Raw genomic sequence first — 21064 nt, 5'->3', positions numbered from 1 at the left:
TCTGGCCGCTCCCCAGGGCCGCCCAGAAGCCCTGTCGGCAGGATGCTGATCCCCACACGGAAACCTGATCCTCCGCCATCCTGGAGCCGCAGGGAGGGGGTGGTGGTGGTGGTGGTGATGGTGGTGCATGCACCCGCTCACCCAGAGTCTCTCACTCTCGTCCCACCCCCCCCCCAGAGTCTCTCCACATCGTCTGCCTTAGAGGAGAGAGGGAGGGAGAGGGAGAGGGAGAGAGAGAGACCTCTTGGGGTAGGTGGGGGGGAATGGAGGACATTTTTTCCTGCGGCCCTACCCCAGCCAGCCTCCACTCTCTCAACCCTCCAGAGGAGCATTCTTCCAGCCCTGCCCCAGCCTTCGCTGGGGTCTCCTGGGAGCATTCCTGAAGCCCTGCCCCAGCCCAAGACAGGCTCCCTGGGGACACATTCCTGCAGCACTCTCTCTCCCTCCCTTTTCTCCTCTCGCTCCCCTTTTCCTCAGGCCCTCGCCTTCCTCTGCAGTCCGGCATTAGGGCGATCGATAGCCCCGATCGCATCGGGGACACGAGGCAATCCATACCCGTGCGCTCCCTTAGCGCACTGCAGTGGTCGCGGCTTAAGTGCACGGAAAGGTGTTATACCTCTGCCAGACAGGGAGAGACAATGGCCGCCATTGATCTGGTTGACATGTAACATCTCTCTCCCTTTCTCTCCCTCTCTCTCTCTCTCTCTCTGTCCCCCTCTGTCTCTCTCTGCCAGGCGTGGCAGACACAATGCTGGGGTCTATTTAGTATTTGGAAACTTGTCTGTTTAGCTTGCCCTTTGTTGCGGCTGCGGCGGTGCGACCGTGCGAGAGCAGAGCGACCGATAATGAGACCTGAAAGAGTCGCACATCCGAGCTGGCATGTGCTCGTGTGTCTGCCCGTCTGTGTTACCGTGTGACCGTGCACATGCGTGTCCATTTACGAGCCCTGGTCGGGTACACTTAAGGGACTATCGTTGGTGGAGAAAAGCACTTAGTTTTGTCGGCGAATTGTAAACAAATTATTAAACATGGATTGGTTCCAGTCAACCAAGATTTGTTTACCAAAATATGAAACGTTTAAAAAAAATTATTTAGCAGGTGCCGCTGGTTGATTAGAAAATGGTTTTAATAAAGGATCCATCTGTGAGTAGAGACTTGATGTAAGGCAGATTAATTGGTCATGGATGTCGACATAATGCCACATAGGAAATCTCCTCCCATATTTCAGAGAAAAACATGCTCTCTCACACACACACACACCACACACACACACACACACACACACACACACACACACACACACACACACACACACACACACACACACACACACACACACACACACACACACACACACACACTACTTGGTATGCCATCTAGAAGTTTTCTTTCTCCCACTGTGTTTGAATACTAATAGAGTGTTTCTGCACAATCACAATACCCTAATGGCAATTAGATTCTTTTGTTTGGTTTCCACAGGGGCTCTTAGCCAAATGCCTTTTTCCCCTCTTTCCTACTTTTTTTTTTTTTTTTTTTCATTTTCACGTTGAGCAATTAAGAGCTATTTGTCCATAAGATTGACATTCTAAAAGACCCGGCTTAATTATAGGTGGAAAAAGTATTGATTGATCATTATGACGACGTGATTAATGTTGAGAGTAGACCTGTACCTGGTCATATTATGCAGTAAAGTTGGACCACCTACTCTCTGGAATACATGGTGCAGCATGTGCGGACAGAAGGTAATACCGGCATTGATGGAAGCATCCATAGGTTTTGATTAGAATAGTTACGATTGTCTCCAAGACAACCCAAGTCTTGGAGTTTGCACCCTTTGTGTTATGAATTCATTGGTATGCCAAGCGGTGTGTCATGGAATCAATACAGGTCTTGATGCATTGGTGCATGTATTGAACTAAAAGGTGTCTGGGAGCTCTGCACTTAGCTGAACTCAAAGGAAGGAGTGCTCCTGTTGGATATGTAATGTCAAAGTGAACATTGCATTGATTTTCACACCTTTCATAGAGTGTGTGTGTATGAGGGGGGTGGGTGACTTAGATTAGCACCAACAACAGTGTACAATTTACCAATGTACACATACATAGAGTGAAAAGATACGCACCTTACAAAATAAATGCAGAGGATATAATAAGTTGTATTTTGGATGTATTGTATTTTATTTTGATACCAATCACAGATAATGGGAAAGATACATCTTGAGTTGCCTTGCAACTATTTGGTCATTGTGGTATTCTTCAGTTTATGGAAAATCTTTGTAAGTTTCATGTGAATTATGTTTTTGAGGGTTTTCTAAGGAAACATGAGAATTCTCAAAGCAATTCCTACCCTATAATTTGTGGGTTGCCAATTGCGGTTTGTAAAAAAAAAATGAAACAGAGCCATGCATGAATCCAAACAAATCCAAGACTAGACCAGGACCATTTTGTTTTGGGAGAATTTTGAATGTACTATTGGAAACCTCAAGTGTAAACCAAAAGTTTCCTTCCTGCTTTACCCCAAAAAGCCTTAATGGATCATACCCCGACATACAACACAGAAAGATGAATGGATAAACAAAGAGTCAGAATGTGAAGTTGTAAGGTTAGTGTTCATTTCATCGCGTATTCATCTGAGACTTTAAGATGAAAACTTTTGGGACTGAAAATGAGCAGGAAGAGCCTTGTTTTATTTCAGGGTGAGCGTTAGTATGAGAAAGAAAGAAAAAGACCACCAAACAAAGAGAAGGAAAAAAGGAATGAAAAAGAAAAAGAAATAAAGAATGAAACAAAAACAAAAAAGAGAGCGAGAGAAAGAAATTAAGAAATCAAGAAATCCCGAAATCCAGAAATGAATCACGAGAGAAAGAAACAGAGATAGAAAGACAGAAAGCAGGAGAGAAAGGCAGGAAGAAGCGGGCGTGTGTGTCTAAACATTGGTAACTTCATGTCAGCCTGTGTGCCTCTCAACATGGGTCCATCAGGACATGTAAAAGGAGGACAGCGCATCCGGCACACGCACACAGAAACCTTCCGTGCACATCATTAGTCCTGTCTGCCACCTTGTCAGGGTATTTATAGCCCCATTCATCCATCAGGAGGTCAATAGCACCCTTCTCCAACACTCCCACTAGGTACTACTCCTACTACTACTACTCCGTATACTAGTGGGACTAGTGGGGAGGGAAATGTGTTCTTCCCCACTTCATGGTGTGGTACAGAGACTGTAGCCCCTTTATAGTGGGTTAACATGGGAACACTCCTTCTAGTGAGACATATGTTTATCTATAGATATATATATATATCTCAAATAAGAATGATGCTCTAGGTTGTGTGCAAGTGTGTTTAAATGTGTGCCTGCGTGCAGGCACTATCCAACATGCCTGTGTTTATATCGTATGCCCGCATGTGGCATTCATGTACGTGTACATTTACATATACATAAATATGTTGTTACTCGGACAGACTGCCAAGGCAGACAGTTAGTAGACTGATGTGGTTGTGCCCTCCTCTCTCTATCTCTCTCTCTCTCTCTCTGCCCCTCCTCCCCCCGCCCTCCCTACCCTCATCCTCACCCAACCGCCTCCCTCCCTCCCTCCCTCCCTCCACCCTCCCCTGTGGTGCAGTGTGCACCCGACGCACAGTGTGGCGTACACTCTGCAGGAGAAGTGGCGTGGGAGTGAGGAGTGAGGAGTGAGGAGTGGGAGTGAGGTGCAGCCGCAGCAGCAGCGACGGCAGCGGCACAGAGTGGAGGGGCCTGACGTTTTGTTTTTTTCCGGTGAGTGGCTGAGTGTTGTTTACCTGTCAGCTGGCATTGATTAATCTTGTGTTCGGTGAGATCGCTCAGCGACTCGAACACCTGCCGGCAGCTGTCGCAGCTGTGTAGCGCGGGCTCCTCGTCTTCCTCTTCGCCCTCCTCCCCTTCCTCCGGAGAGAGAAGCCTCCTCTTCCTCACACGGCCACCGTCCTCGCCATCGTCGTCGTCGGCGGTAGCCCTCTCTGCGGCACACTGGGGATCTGCAGAGGGCAGGGGGGGGGGGGTTTGGGGGGCGGGGCGGGCGGGGGGGGTGGACAGGAGCACAGACACACTCAGGACCACTGACCCGCCTCTATACCTTCCTCTGGGTGACAATAAAATCACTTTCTTTAATATGAAAAAAGCAATAATAAAAAAGCAGTAATAAAGGATAAAATAAATACAGGTTCGGTCGGAGGCCTCTTAAACTCACTCGTGCCATGACCGAAAACATTCTTTTTTTTTGGGGGGGGGGGGGTGGGTGCAATTGCAACCACATACACACACTTTCAGGCAACAAACATGGTGGCGGACACGCGCACGTACCCACACATGTACACACACACACACACACAGACACACCACAACAAAGCTCTGTTATTAGAACTGGTTTTAGGTGTTGTTTGCTGCACTCCACCCAGACAAAACTTCAGTATATGAAACTAGACTGATGGGAATATTTGGACTTAATAAATCCAGGATTGCGGCTTTAGCCGAAGTTTACAAAATGGAATTCCACTGGCGAGTGCTAAATTACATCAGTCGGTGTCCATCAAAAAGGAAAGAAAGAAACACAAAACAAAAAAAAAACATAGCCACTCAAGATCAAGTCCAGAATGGTGGCTGTAACAAAGCAGTGTACAGTAGCAGAGATTGCCGTCTTCACGACACACTTCCTTAAATTATTCAGCCTTGCTCGCAGGCAGCCGTGGGTCGCGCACATCAATATTCCTCAATCCATCTGCACTTTGGTCTCCGGTTGGCTTTGTGAAGTAGCTGTGCCAGGGGTAGACTTCCCCTGAACCAGGCGTCAGCCTGCTTGGTGACTGACTGATCCATGCCCCGATATGCACTTTACTTACAGCTCTGAACATGTTCATTCAGAAGAACGCCATATAATAAAACGACACAAGCGCATGTACGTCTTGCATCAGCATCTCGTAATTAGGCAGCATGATGGCCTGCAGGCCCCTCTCCTCCCTGCTGCGGCCATCACACGTCAGTACAATAAGACTGATTACAAAGCCACACTCACAATCAAGCAATTATGCCCCACTGGTTTAGCACTCAAACCTTTTTAGGCGAGAGAGAAGATGGCACTTTGCATTGGCAGCCATTTTGAGGCCTCGCTTGAGCTGCTCGAAGCTGAAACCCACGACGGGAACACACGGAGGAAGCTGCGCTCTTTTGGGTTGTTTTTCTTTTTACCCCCGCAGAGCCTACTGTTAATACCGCCCGAGGACAGACACACACACACACATAAACACACACACACACACACGCGCACGTGTCGAACTGCGCTAGCGTGCGCTAGAGTCTGGCAAGTCGCCTGGCCGTATGTATACTGTTTACATGGGCGGCCATTTTAGGTCCTCCTTCGGCGCGAGAGGGAGAAAGAGGGGCGCTCGTAAAGAGCGCAAAAAAACGTTTTCCTCGCAGAGGAACGTTCCAGAACTCATCAAGGCCACCCAGGATTTTTTCCTTCACCCGACAACCCCCACCCACCCACCCACCTACCCCCTAGGCCCACCCCCCCCCCCGACTCGAGCCAAGTATTGATGTAACATCACACCCTCTATTGTCCTTTCTCTCTTGGCGACGGAGACTCGCACAACATGCCCTCTAAAAATATCAGCGCCGAGGTCCCCGGTGGGACGCGGCAGAACAGAACAGAAGGTGTTTCAAGAAAATGAAAATCCCGACCCAAGCCCCACAGATGCAGGCCGCTCATGCCCTGGGTGTAGGGGCGGGGTTGGGCTGTTTCTGACTCGGGCCAAACGCCACCTAAATAGGGCTATTATGTATTTCCCCCACCGCGCATGCGCCTGGGATAATCTGCTGATGGATTTGTGAGACGCCATCTTTACACATAGAGCTATGTTTTCGACCAGAGACTGTATGGGTCATCAATTGAAATGGATAGTGACAAGGTACAAGAAAAGTTGCCATCCCTATAATCAAGCACAATTTTTGTGTTTTATTGGAAAGAAAACAAAACATAAATCTATGAATTGTCTAGCATGCGAAAGTCTAAGAACTAATAAAATCTTGTTATATATTTTTCATATTTAGTTTGGTGTTGCCAGAGGCCATCCTTGGACACTGGGTTCTGCAGCAATTACCATCAAATAAAACTAATAAATAAGGAGATAACATAAGCCGATATGAGACTTCCGCCAACCAGATTAGCAGCCCACTACTCATCTATTCTCTTGGTGAAAGCACCACCAGCACAAACAACCACCACCACCACCACCACCACCACCCCCCACCAACCCCCAGCCAAGGCATCCAGTGCATCATCCATGCTGGGTCAATGTTCTCAGGGGGGAAGTCAGAGAGCAGAGTGGCCTTCTCTGGCACCAGAGGGGGGCTGATGGAAGCATGAAGATGGGGAGGTGAGGGTGGAGGTGAGGGTGGAGGAGGAGGAGGAAGAGGCTGTGGGGGAAACTTGACACAGCAAGGTCACGTCCGACCCGGGGATTAAAGAGCCGTGTCAATACTGAGGTTCCTGCGCCTCTGGGCCTCATACAGTAATCCATCAGATCTGAACATCCTAGCGGTCTCCTCTGACCAGACAGAAGATCGATGCCGCCGTGCTCACAGTGGCCCGCGATCTCATTCAAAATACGGTGGTCATGGGTGGAGGGGCGGTAGAGGGCTTTGGAGGTTGGGAGGTGTACATGACATGTTACCATATTTTTTTTCCTTTTTCTGACATGCCCCGACAACCTTGTTAGTTCTGTTAATAAGTCCGGTAATGATGATATAGGAAAGAGGAACCACCGGGGTAATGATATTGATCGGCGGTCCACATACTTGTATACTCAATATGCGTTCTTCATATTTTAATCTAGGGTTTACGTTGAGGGGATCTTCCACGTCACCCGGGTTTTAAACGCAAGATATTCATGTGGCGGAATAAAAAAAAAAGTTTCGCAATCTTTCAAGGTGTTTTTTTTTTGTTGGTAAAACGCATAAATATGGTAAAACAATATGGCCGGTGATTGACGCATTGCGCGGCATGCAATATCTTTCCAGGTTCGACTCCATCCATCATGCCGACTCTTGTCTGCCACGCTATCGGGTGACATTTATCACAGCACAACTTTCATCTCCTGAGTCTGAGCGGGGTCTCTCGGTTCCACCAGCGCCTATATTATCGAATATACGTAGATTTATTTTGAGTCTCTTAAATATTTATACCGTTTTAATTGATGTTCGCCTCTGGTGCTCTCTATAGCCTCCCCCAGTGGGGGGGGGGGGCTGAACACCAGCAGCGCAGTCTGACTGTGGACCCCCTACCACCTCCAGCTGCCTCTGGGGCCCCCCACTGAGACAGCTGGGGACACTGACCACGCGTGCGTGCTTGTGCGTGCATGTGCATGTGTGTGTGTGTGTGTGTGCAGGGTGGGGGGTATAAAGGATGAAGGGCAGGGATGGACACACTGAAAGAGCCTTTATGAAGGCTCTGATTCAAGGCTTTAAATAAACTGAAAGAAATACATCTCCCTCTAAACCCCCCCCCCCGAGATGTAAATCATTTGGGACGTCATACAGAGAAATATAATGTTGTTTCCAAGTAGGAATCGAAAGCTAAGGAGGGAAATATATGATGAATCTTTGCTGAAGTTATTGCTGGAAGAGGTAGAGGGCAGGGGTTGTGGAGGACGGGGGGTGGAGGGTGTTGCTAGAGGATGAATCTCAAGACTGAAATGCCTTCAAATCCGATCCAAAATGGAGAGGGTTCAGGAGGGCTAGGTTTGAAGCCATGGAGGGGCTTTGCTTTGCTCGCTCTCCCTCTCGCTCGCCTGTAGACGTGTCTTCCTCCATCAGGGCTTCAGACACACGCACCTCTCCTGGTGTCAATGAAAGACCTCCGTGTGGAAAGACATCATTACTACTTCAGCCCCCCCAAACACATTGTTCTCCCCGAGACCCTGATCCTGTGATGATCCTCCGTCACCACTACATCCCCCACCCCTCCCTCTCTTCCTGGCAGACAACCCCCCCAACCACCACCACCCACCCACCCAAGCCCCCCCCCCCCCCCCCCCAAGTTCAAATTAAGAATTTATCCTAACCAGCGAGCAGCTTCTGTCGACACATGTCGGCGAGGCCTGATCAAAGGTGCGCGCGCTCCGTTATCAGAGCGAGGGCGGCTGTCAGGAATAGGAGGACATTAAGATTGAATAACCTTCACACGGATGCCGGCACCTCATTATTTAAAAATCTAAAACTTTTGCCAAAGCACCCACCCCGTATACCCCCCCCGCACCCACCCGTATATATAGGTCACACGATATGTTGTAACGCCACGGGTGCCACAATGTGTTGCCTCCTCCTCCTCCACACCCTTCCTTCTCCTCCTCCTCCAGCTCCTTCTTTCTTCTCTTCCTTCCACCTCCATCATCATTCTCCTTCTCATCATCTTTCCTACTTCTTCTTCCTCTACTCCTCCTCTTCCTTATTATTCACCTCATTCCTCCTCCTCAATCCCACTCCTCATCCTCCTTATCTTCCTCTTCCTTCTCCCTCCTCCTCCTCGATCCTCATCCTTCTCCTTTCTCTACTGCGCCTCCTTCCCCTTCCTCCTCCTGTGTGGCGGGGGGTCGGGGCTCCCCACTTAGGGGTGGTCTCATCCACTGATCCCCCGTCATTAAAAGAACCAGCGTCATGATGGTTGTGACACCGGGCCGGATTGTCAACGACGCGATAACGCTTCACACGCATTTCATTTAAGTGCAAATGGTTCGGTGCTCGTTTGGGTGCACGGTAAAGACATTTTATGTTGCCGTTTCTGGCTACATCTTTTTTAATTAATACATTGATTCTTCAATCTGAGATCATTTCAGGATATGTGGGGAGGGTTTGGGGGCAGAACGTCTTGTCTGGAAGAGATTGCATGGGAAGAGCTGGCCGACAGGATGGCTGCTATGTGCCGGCTCGTTATGCAATATTTTATTTGAATCCTTTAATATGGAAAAAAACGTGATCAGGATAATAGTTTTATTAAACGAGAGGAGATGAACTCACACGCGGCGGCACTTTCCATTCCAATATGACAAAACAAAATGAGTGATTTAGGATTCAAAGAAAAGTCAAAGCACAAAAAAAAAGGAGAATAGGTTACAGAATTTAAATGTGCCCAAATATTATCTCCATCTCTCTCTCCCTCTCTTTATCTCTCGTTGTATCTCAACCCCGCTGTCCCCCACGTGCCACTCTATCCGTCTCTCTCTCTGTCCATCTCTCACAGAGAGAATGATAATATTGAACAGAGCGCCTCGCCATGCCATTAGCCCGGGACAACAACAAAGTAAATGAATAATGGAGAATATGATTTTGTGAAGTGGTGGACTGAAAGAGTCATGCTGTAGTGAGCCCTGCAGTCCATCGATCTGTGGGCTTCCTCCGGCCACAGCCTCAGCCAGCTCGCCCGCCCCTCTCTGCACCACCCAGTGTGTGTGTGTGTGTGTGTGTGTGTGTGTGTGTGTGTGTGTGTGTGTGTGTTAAATATCCTATAAAATAGTATAGTAATATATTTTGTTATATTTTAATTTCCCCTTCTTCTTCTTCTAAACATTCATAAATATAAGAAAATAGAGCTAGCAACAGCAAGTTGCGTGTGGCTGTGATTCCACTCAGGCAGCACAGTGGTGAGGCCAAGCTGCAGATCTGAAGCCTGCTCAACGCTCGCACAGCCTCATTAAATCTCACGTCTCAAACTGTTCCTGGCTCTCCACCTCTCAGAGTATAATAATGTCTGTCTTTCTGAGGCCTCTTTTGTTTAGCCTTCCCCCATTCACGTTGGCCACCTATCAAACCTGAAGGGGGGGGATAGAAAAACGAACACACAAAGACGAGGAACCGGACCCGCGGCCTCGATTATGAAGGCCGAGCGTTTGCCCACACGGCTCCTGTCAGGAGGCTAATGGCTATTGTAACGCGCGTCCATCAAAGCGCCGTGACTTTCGTATGTTTGACATTACAAAAGCCCCCGTGTTTTTCCTTTAGTTTTGTCCGCCGCCGCCGCCGCGAGACGTGAAAAGCAGACCGGCGATGTCGCCGACCGCAACGGGAACAGCGTCCTACGCGAGTCGTAGGAGGAGGAGGAGGAGGACTGATTTTACTGCAAGCGTGACCGTAATCGCCCCTTGTGTCAGGCATCCTAAAGTTTAGTTACAAAAAATAAAATAAAATACAAGAAATCGACTCTCTCTGCGTATCGACCGCGCTCCACACGGCGTCCTGGGAGGGGGGTTAAAAAATAAATCAGTCAGACAAAGTCAAATGAGGAAAGTGAGAAATTAATTTGTGCGCCCTCTTGATTTCTCCACAGGCAGACATCGATCATGTGGCGACCACCACCCGCCCGCCCCCACCCGCCTCCTCCGCCTCACTCTGGAGGACGCTGTGACGGGTGGGGGGGGGGGGGGGAGGAGGCGAGGCGAGAAGCGTGTGTCTGAGGGGGTCGTCGCAATCAGGCACACTCATTAGCCCCGCTTTGGCTCCTGATGGTGGGGAGGGGTCCACCCATCACCTCATGCCTGCCGGGGTGAGCCGGGGGGGGCGGGGGGGGGGGGCAAGCCTCCCACATCTCCACAGACCCCCCCCCCCCCCCCCCCACCCCGATACCCATTCAATAGCACCTGACACGGCCACAGAGGACAGCTATCTGAACGGCCATTAGGAATAACATGAATACACAGGAGGACGGAGAACCCACAAGAAATCACCCAAAAATTTGAAAAGAAGAAAACACGACCGGTGAGGGAAGACGGACAATGCCGCGGCGGCGATCAAACAATCCAGACATTTAAGCGCTATACTTTTGAGCGCACTCGACCAATGGCTGACCTCGGCCGAGCGTTGGTGGATTAAGGGGACGGGGGAGATAAAAATGCGGAGGGTTGTGGAATCTAGGAAATTTATGATAGTCACATAGCTTGGTCCTTTTGCATAGGAAAGACTTTTTTTTTTATGCCGTCTTTGGAGTTGTGGGTAAATGGAGGACTAATGTGGCAGGGAAGGAGTACTCAGGGTCCCCAGTCTGCCGGGCAAAGCCATCCATATCGGGTTTAAAATAACCACGCCTGAGACTTAACCTTTACCAGAGACAAATGAAATGAAAATATACAGTGTGGTGCATCAGGAGCAGGCCTCATTCATAGGGGGCTTTCTGCTAGCCTGACCTGAATTACTGCTCAGTTCCTGGAGGGCCGGCGGTGAATGGCACGCCAGCAGACAGGACACATTCATCTGGCTAGCACTACTCTACATCATACAGACAGAGGAGTGAGAAAGACACGCACACACATGCGCACACACACACTCACACACTCACCCAGGCGCGTGCACGAAATCATGAGGACACGAAGAACGAAAGACGAAAAAAATAAAATCACACACATGCAAAAGCAAAAATATGCAGAGCAGCATGCTTGTGCAGACACAGGTGCATAAGCAGGTGTGTGCGCAAACACAACTGTGTGTGCACAAACTGACACACACACTGAACCACACAAACTGCAAGGCAAAATAAAATGGATGAATTTCTTAACATCTAGACATGTGCGCTCTGAAATAACACTTACTTGGTAAAATACTGTAAGTTAGCAAAACCTCAGAGAAAGGTAGCATAGGAACCATGCACACTTTATTTTAACCTAGCAGCGCCATTATTCCTGACACATGCAAGTACTATGCATGCATAAACACACACACACACACACACACACACACACACACACACACACACACACACACACACACACACACACACACACACACACACACACACACACACACACACACACACACACACACACACACACACACACACCTCTACTTATTTGCCCAAAATGATGAAATATGAAATGGAGAATTACCGCTCTGAATGGCAGTCTGCCCGGGACTGTGCTGGTCTTCTGTCACATTGTCTTCTACTGCCAAGGAGAGAGAGAGAGAGAAAGAGAGACAGCGAGAGAGAAAGAGGGGGAGCAGAGAGAGAGAGAGAGAGAAGAAACAGTTAACAGTGGAAAATAAAACAAGTCGAGCACATTTAGTTGATTTAGTTCATCCTTGACTTTTTTCATAATTTACTATTGAGATTTTCTTTGTATGGAAACTGGGAGTTCTCTGGACACTGCTCAACCTGTGGTTTTGGGGAATCCACTCTGATGCACTGTCTGTCATTTGTATGAGGCTTGACAACAAAAGGCAACCAGCCAAACAGGTGAAATATATGACATTGGGCTTGGAAACGACGTAATGTCTTTTATGACATTTCATTTTTACCTCTCAAGCAAAAATTCAAACCACAAAAGGTCACCCCTACATTTATCTCACGCTACATACAAAAAAACTCAAAAATGCACTCACAAGCTCCGCAATAATAATAGAAATTAACACCATATGAAGTAGTTGCACTGCTATAATGCTGCGGCATGATCAGTAGGCCTACCTGGACCTATGTTTGCATTAGCTAAAATCACAGGCACAACTTCTAGTGGCGACAAACTTGAGTTTCAGTTTCACCAAAAAAACTAAAACACAAGGTAGGAACCTTTTTACACTGGAGGCTTTTTCGGATTCTTTTTCGCCCTTTCCTTTTTTTTGGCGAGAGTTCCTTGTGGCATGTCAAGTACAAGTAAGTAAATGGATTTTAACAGCGGGAAGAGAACAATAGAGTCCCCCACCTGTTTCCATGTAAAATGAGGATCTCACCGAGGACCTCTTACGCCTCGGCGTTCCACCCCTGCAGCTGAAACGCATTCACCATTATGCCTTTTCTCTATCTAGCCTTTCATTTTCCCGGGCAAAGACGCGGAGAGAGAGGCGGAGGTGGCGGAGGAGTGGGAAAGGGGGGGGGGGGGTCGGGGGTGGGCTAGACAGGACCTCCCGGCAGGGGAGCATTGCAGCGGCTGCCAAAGCCGAAATCGGCGCACTTTTGAAACTGTGCAAAATATCCTGTACTTTGCATAATTAAGACTGGATCCTATGGCGGCAGAAGCCTTTCCCTCAAGGGGGCAAGCGAGTCAGTGTCAGGCAGGATGTCAGCCCCTCTCACCACCACCACCACCACCCACCCCCTCTCTCTCTTTGTAACAGAAAATAAACGAATTGACGGAAGAAAAAAGGAACGACGACTGCGTTTCCCTGACAGGACTCCACTTTGCCACGACGGAAACACAAGCCGTACATCTAGACGTATATCAAATAACCCCCCCCCCACCTTTCCTTTAATATTCGGCTAAAAGATAAACTACCACAAATGACGACGCACGTCTTTGTTTACAGATGCAGCATCGACGGTCATTCAGGGCTCCGACCGTTCATTTGCTCCATCTATTCAAAAAGTAAGGTGAGATCAAGGTGGTAAGACGCAGTGGAGGTCTGTATCCTTCATGGCCTACAGGGAGGAGAGCTGGATACAGTCAACGGCAGACCCTGCAGAGGGGGGCCTCGGTGACTGATGCCCCGAGAGTTTAATGAGTGGCTCTGGTGCTGTTGAGCGCCTTGAATCCGGCGACTATTAAATGGGAGAAGAACAGGGGAGTCCTAATACATCTCTTATGGTTCTTTAACACATTGGTGGTGGAGAGGAGGACTTTTTGTGGTTTTTGATTACATCCCTGCTGACGAGATAAGGGAGTTCAGGCGTATCGTTTATATTTAACAACGGCATCAGAACTTTATCATGACCTGTCACAACTGAGATTGCTGTTAAAGTGTCTAATTTAAATAATAATGCAAAATATTTTTTTACATCAATGTGACAAGGTAGCATTGTGATGAATATGCCCTCTTGTTGTTGTTTTTTTACCACTAATAGTAGTTCCACTTTAGCACAAAGCATGTGGATACAAAAAGCAGACAATTTCAATTAAAATACTGTAAATCCATAATCACCTCATAATAATTAAAAGCCAAGTTGCATACATCTCATTTAAACACAGTGTTGCGCTGTTTACACGTCACATCTATCAGTTAATTAATTTTTGACAGGGTACAGTGTATCACTCTGCTACTGACACACTGTAATCATGCAGCTAGCTTTTGTTGATACAATGCAAAAAACACACATGGGACCAAATCAGCGTTGCTCCTTTGATTCTCAAAAATGGAGCAGGAATAATGTAATCCCACAACAAGTGTCAGAGCGTTAAAGGCCATTAATTAACATGCTATCCACACATGTGCACATACACACACACACACAGGCATATACAAACACAAACACACACTTTTGCGTCTGCACATATTTGTGCACATACTTTTATTGTCAATCCCCATGTAAGGACTAGTTTGTGTAGAAAAAAAAAGAATATTAATCACACATCAAGAATATATTAATTACTCTATTATAGTCACATTAATGAATGAGGCTGCTAATGTGGCACACTGATGCCAGCAGATTTCTAAATCCACCATATGATATAGGAAGAAAGGAGGAAAGAAAGAAAGAAAGTGAAAGAAAGCAAGAAACAGTAAGAAAGAAACAGAAAGAAAGAAACCGAGAGAAGGAGGGGTTCCTTGCTCCTGATATGTGTGAGTCATCTGCTTGGTTTCAGCCCGTTTGGACGCTATGGTAGCGCGCACAATGGCTGTGTAATCTGCCCTGACTGACCAGCAAGGAGACGCTCGCCACGGGGACTACAACTCAATTTAGCTCAGGTCAGCAGGTCAACCCTCCTCAATTAAGCCTGTGGAGGGAGGGGGGAAGGACACACACTGCACATGAATAACTTTCTTAATGAGCAGTGTTTGAACTGGTTATTAGTGTCATAAATAATTTGTAATAGAGGAGGATGTTAATTGTGTTTCATAATATTTTCTGATCCCGCATATATAGTCCTTTAATGTACATATGTGGCAATGTTTTGTAAATATCACACACACACACACACACACACACACACACACACACACACACACACACACACACACACACACACACACACACACACACACACACACACACACACACACACACACACACACACACACACACACACACATTAAGGTCACATTAAGCACAATGCACGCTGGCAAAACATGGCCGCCACACAAATAACACATAAGTGACATATCATTTTATTGTGCGGCGGTGGCGGAAAAATCAATCACTGCCAGCGAATCAGAAGTGTGTCTCCATGTGGCAGACAATCCGTGACAAGGGGAGAGACACATGCCATGAAATAAGAGGAGAAATCGGCCAGCTCCCGCGACACCCAGCCCAACACACTGCGCTGCATGTCACCCGCACTGACAGCCATGCTAATGGGATTTTTTTTTTTTTTTGCTATGGCTCCATCATAATTTTCTTAATGATAATACTAACCATATTTTTGTGTCACATTAGAAAAGTGTTAATGGGTGTTATGCCACAGATCATTAATTGTTAGCGGGGCCTTGAAACAGAAAGCTCAGCTCCTTTAAGACGAACACTAACTAACACAGGGGCTAATAGAGTTTTAACTAGAGGAAGGGGAAAAAAACATATTTAAATATTTAAATTGCCACGTTTAATTTAATGAGTCGTTAATCATGTATGGTTTTAGATGTTATTTTACTTTAAATTATTTTGTAAATTAACCTAGCCCAATTTATATCTTATCCTAGGAAGGTGCTTCAGAATTCAATAGAGTGAGAAATCATCAAGAAGTGATGATGAATTCTAAATCAGGCGCAAAAATAACTACATATGAAAAGCACTCAAAAGTGTTTTGCAACAAAGTTGATCTTACAGGTGATATTTAATTAACTCCACAACTGTATTCGTGCAGCTTAACTATTTCAAATAAAAATGGAAAATGTATTTTTCATGGATACACATACTACTTAGATTAGTAGTGTTTGCAACCTAAATTCAAAACAAAACTTTTCTTTCATCGAGCGCCAAGTAAGTAATCGTGTGGCGATGAAACTCAGCTCTGAATGAAAATCAAATATTTAAAGTGTACATGACACAAGCTGATTTCATGACATCCACCCATACTTGGGGGAAATGGCGCAGAAAATATATTTATGTATGCAGATGACAGTCCTCCTTCTTAGCCAATAAACACATTAGAACCCAGACTAAAAAGAGAGAGAGAGACATTTGTTCTCCATATAAAATTAATAATCCGCTCTCACACAAGTCAAGAAGTGCTTGCAGGAGAGTCAACGTGGCAGTCATCACACATACGTCTTTCTGGAGTGTGATTCCATCGCCTTATGGACACACACACACACACACACACACACACACACACACACACACACACACACACACACACACACACACACACACACACACACACACACACACACACACACACACACACACACACACACACACACACACACAATGTGCTGACCTGAAACTTCTCCTGCACATCAAAACAAAATTACAATGTGCCCACAGTTGAGAGCTGAGGAAGGCGTGGAGATTGAGTAAATGTCAGTGGCTAGGGGTGAAGTGTTTGCATATAAGCGAATGATGTATGGTCGCGTCCTGCTCCATTTATTCCCTAAAGCAATAACGTAGCCGGATCCTTCTCGCAGACTTAATTGAAACGGGACTTGTAACGTTGCCCTTTTCCTCAATGGGACAGAAAAAAACCCAACATAACCTCTGACACCCGCAAGCAGCAGATACCAACGAAGAAACTGAAGGGAAATGTGTGTGTGTGTGTGTGTGTGTGGGGGGGGGGGGGGGGGGGGGGAATACTGCCTGCCAAACTGTCAAAAGACTAATTTTTCCCCCTTTTTTTATTCTGATCATACTTTATTTACTTGTCCAGGAACTGCCACATTCCACACCACCTTTTATAAACCCCCCCCCCCCCCACACACACACACACACACACACACACACACACACACACACACACACACACACACACACACACACACACACACACACACACACACACACACACACACACACACACTCTTTTTCTGAGCGAGGATCACCGCTCCACACTGCTGACCACTGCGTCCAATCAGCACGAGCCTCCATCAAGAGCCAGCCGCTAGGAGGTCAGTAGAGGAAACCCTACACATCTCTATTCAACACACGCTCGTGGAAATGATAGCCTAAGTGTTGTCAAAACACACATGGGAAAACACAGATGTGGGTAGCCATGCACGTACACGTACAAACACACACTCACACACGCACATGCGCACACATACATGTGTGTGTGGTGAGCACACATGTATTTAACGTATGTTGACGCACATGCAAATACACACAAACCCCAAGGGTACATGATACTGCACTGAAAAAGTTGATTTTAAAACGCCTTTCGAAACACACAATCCCATTGTTTTTATAATCAACAAATCTGGTGGAGAAATATCTTAGACGATGGAAAGTTATTTTCGACATCTGTATAAGTATGAGGCTCTGTCCCTCAAGGAAAGACACAGACAAAGGACAATGGAAAACATCTGCCTGGCCTTTTCCCTGGGACTCATCCAAAACAATATCCATGACATATCTATGTGTTCTGCACTGCTTGTACACGCTACATGAAGACATAAAAGTAGCAGTAGGCTAGTTTGTGTGCTGTCTTTGCCATTACAGTAACGATAACAACACAAATAAAGCAATCACTCCAGCTTAATTTGCATGCATGTTTCCAAACACATGCACATACACACAAATACACAGACACACGCACACAATTCTAAACTATGTTTCAATCCTCACACAGCAAAACAGGGTCACACTCACAAAGTAAAAAACAATAAGAAAAAGGCAGCACCCACACCAGCATGTATAAACACACTTGTGGCGCATGCTGGCAAGAAAATAATTATATATAAGTTACGCATCTTTTGAGCATAGAAAATGCCCCAGCAACCAGAAAAAAAAACCTGCCAATATCAATCTGCTCTGACAAGTAAGAAATCTATTTAAAGAGCTGTTTCCTGCGGAAAAAAAAAGAGCTGTGCAAGACTAGAAAACAAGAATATGACAATTGTGAGATGTAAGTGCACTCACATTCCCCCCCACCCCCATCTCTCTCCTGGGTATTGATTTAAAATGGTGGCTGCATGAATGTACTACCGCAGACCATGTAATCTTTCGTTGAGATGAAGACTTCCGAGAATGAAAGGGGAAAGAGAAAGGGGTCCACAGACCGCAAGCTGGGAATGTGAAATTGTGGACAATTATTTGCTGAGCAAAATACAATGCCTGCCAGATGAACTGGAGCTCAGCCTCAAAGCCCAGCACCACCCCCCCCCCCCCCCACCCACCCACCACCAAAACGCTAGAGGAGAAAAAAAAAAAAAGTAGGCTATGGTGTGTTTTTCCTCTCTTTTAGTGACTCGGTCTCGGTCTTTGACGTCCCCAATAATGGCCCACACACAGACAGTCATGGGGTAGGCTACCACCAAAAGTATTTTGTCAGAAGCCATAATACGCTAGCCTACATTTTGAAAACTCTTCTGTCACATTATTGAAGGTAGACTACACAAACCGGAGGAGAGCCATTCTTACCGTGATATATAGACTGCTGCCTCTGGCTAAATGTATTGTCTTTTATTGTATATTTTTCTTAACAGCACAGGTCGCGTGACAACTATTTACCAAACCGGAGTGACATTACAGCACATGTCGCTCGCTCGCGCCGACGTTATCAACACACGCGAGCGACACAAACACGCACGCGCACATGAAAGAAACCGCGTTAGCCCACATTAACATTTTCCCCTCTGATTCACGTCTTCCTCTCCACCTATATCCCTCTCATCCCGACACTCGTCCCCTCAAACACCCTCTCACACACACACGCACGCACGCGCACCTCTTTCCTACAACATATACAATGTTTCCTCGGAATCCACCTCCTTTAGTTTCACCAGACGAAAGTCACATGACACGTGACACTACAAACCATTCCATCAGACGGATCAAGTTCCCAACTTCGGCGTCCGTCGTTAATAACAGATCCCCGATGTTTCCCTCCTCTCTCTGTCCCCAAACCAGCCAGCCAGCTAGCTCTACATCGCCCTGGACGTACACTGTTGCTCTGCACATGATCCATAGCCGTGCTCTGCGGTGATTGTTACAACAGCGGTGCGTTACACACTTCCCCGGTTGTACACACACGCAGGGGTGAGCAGCACTGTGTGAACCGCCGATGACATGCTAGCAAACGCTCCCGGTTGTGACATTGTTAAGGAGGTAAGAGGTAAGACACCGAGCCAGCTGAGTTCGCTCGCCACGCCGGGTCTAGGATTGTCATATCTGTTGTTTACACCCACCACCACCAAAAAAAAATTGTATCTCTTTTTTTTTTGTCAGAGCTAGCCAGCATTAGGCTATCATCACTTACCTTTCAGTGATCTTGGTTTAGCTTGCTTGCGGCGCGACATCCTATTAGAAAACGCTGAAGTTCAAGCTCAGTTTCTCGTGTAATGCGTGTGCACTGGGATCGGAATATCGTAAGACGTACTCTCTTTAAATCTCCCGGAGCAGAATCGCGCGTTCCTATTTATCATTACAAAAAGATGTCGCTCTTTGCCGTAGCCCCTACGATGGATGTAGACGCGAGTTTAGGGTGTTTAGTGTTGGGGAGAATGTAGATGGTTTAGGATTAAATCCAATTAGGTCCCAATCGAGTTGGAGTTCTCTATTTAGTTGAGGCGGTTATCAGGAAAAGTGGAAGAATTTAGTAATTCCGTCATGCGCTTCCATTCTCCGGTGGAGCAGAGTCGCGTGTGGGCATGATGTTCGTTTATGATAAAAGCGGAATATTTGCTTTTCGTCTTTGATCTCAAATGCAATCGCGTGAGAAAGACATCAGCAAACAACGCGTCCTGTGAGAGTAGGGCAAAAATGCAACAAAACCAAAAAAGAAAAAAAATACACTTCACTGCATATCCACCTAACAGACCCAAAACTATTATACACTCTTCCTTTTCTCAGCCCGGTAAGCTAATCATATAATAGGTTCGGCATCTGATCTAAGTCAACGTCTAAATTGCTTTAAAAGAGGATGAAGAAGCAGAGAGAAGATGGAAGCTCCCTCCTCATCACAAACCTGCAAGGTCTTGGACTGCGCTGTCGCTCCGGTAGTCCACATAATAATGGAAAATGGAAGCAAGGCCCCCAAAGCCATCAGGATGGCTCCAGAGGGGGCCCCTACCCCGCAGGGACTCGCTCTGTACGTAATCACTGAGGAAATCATTGTCAGCCTGCCTGCACTCACACACAGACAGAGAGGCATGATTAAAATCCTAGGGATCACGGCAAGATGCGGATTTCTGGATCTGCTGGTCTGCGGATCGGGAGTCGAACTCTAAACCCAAAGTCGGCTCGTTCACCCTCGCTTCTCCTCTGTCTCGGCTCGCGGTCGGCCACTCTCCGTCTACGGCAGACGGACTGGTCCCCCTTCTGGTAGAAATGGTTAAGCAGAAAGACATTTTGTGGCTGTTGACATACAGTACATCTGTCATGTAATGGCACGCGAACGCTCTTTAAAGATTAGCGAGGTGGGTATATAACTTCTGCATATGATATTAAATATGGCGTCTTGTTTAGGTTGTTTTCTTCTTGATTAATGTGTTATTATTTAAACAATTAAAATGAAATTCCTAAAAAATATATAAGTAAAAACTGATTTATAAATATATTTTAAAAAATCATATAGTTGACTTATTAATTAGCCAGAACTGTAGGGCTATTGTGTTTAAACTCAGCATTTTCCAAGTGTTATATACATACTATATATTTGTAATTTTAGCGTATTATGATTATATAATAATTTTATTATGAACACCAAGCACATTTTCCATCTTTCAAGCTATTCTTACTTTTTGTCTTTCTCTCTATTTCTTTCTTCCATTGCTATTCTTTCTTTCCATCCATCTCTCGGTCTCTCCCGTTTTCCCCGTGTCAAAATGTCCACCACAGTGTCTCATAATGTGCCCACAGCTGAGTGTGTGAGTGTCCAGGCTCCATGCCCCTGCTATGTGAAAATGAGACCCAGAGAGGACTCATGCGGTGGGCTTCTCACTCTGCGCTTTTACCGCAGCCTGGAGGTGT

At 46.5% G+C, this 21064-nt stretch overlaps 1 protein-coding gene across 1 annotated transcript in view; it reads right to left on the bottom strand.

Annotated features, from left to right (window-relative positions):
• Positions 1-19392, bottom strand: part of LOC311361336 (zinc finger protein 521-like) — a gene marked incomplete at both ends in the record, with an annotated part of 27569 nt that extends 8177 nt beyond the window's left edge. Inside the window, 3 exons of the mRNA XM_084481504.1 lie at positions 3759-4013; positions 11904-11960; positions 19353-19392. Coding sequence (XP_084337630.1) covers positions 3759-4013; positions 11904-11960; positions 19353-19392 — 352 coding nt within the window. The remainder of the gene's footprint in view (positions 1-3758; positions 4014-11903; positions 11961-19352) is intronic.
• Positions 19393-21064: the final 1672 nt, after the last annotated feature.

The sequence above is a fragment of the Micromesistius poutassou genome, assembly GCF_964030765.1.
Source record: "Micromesistius poutassou genome assembly, chromosome: 16".
In the NCBI taxonomy this organism is placed as follows: domain Eukaryota; kingdom Metazoa; phylum Chordata; class Actinopteri; order Gadiformes; family Gadidae; genus Micromesistius; species Micromesistius poutassou.
This window is presented reverse-complemented; position numbering and strand designations above follow the sequence as displayed.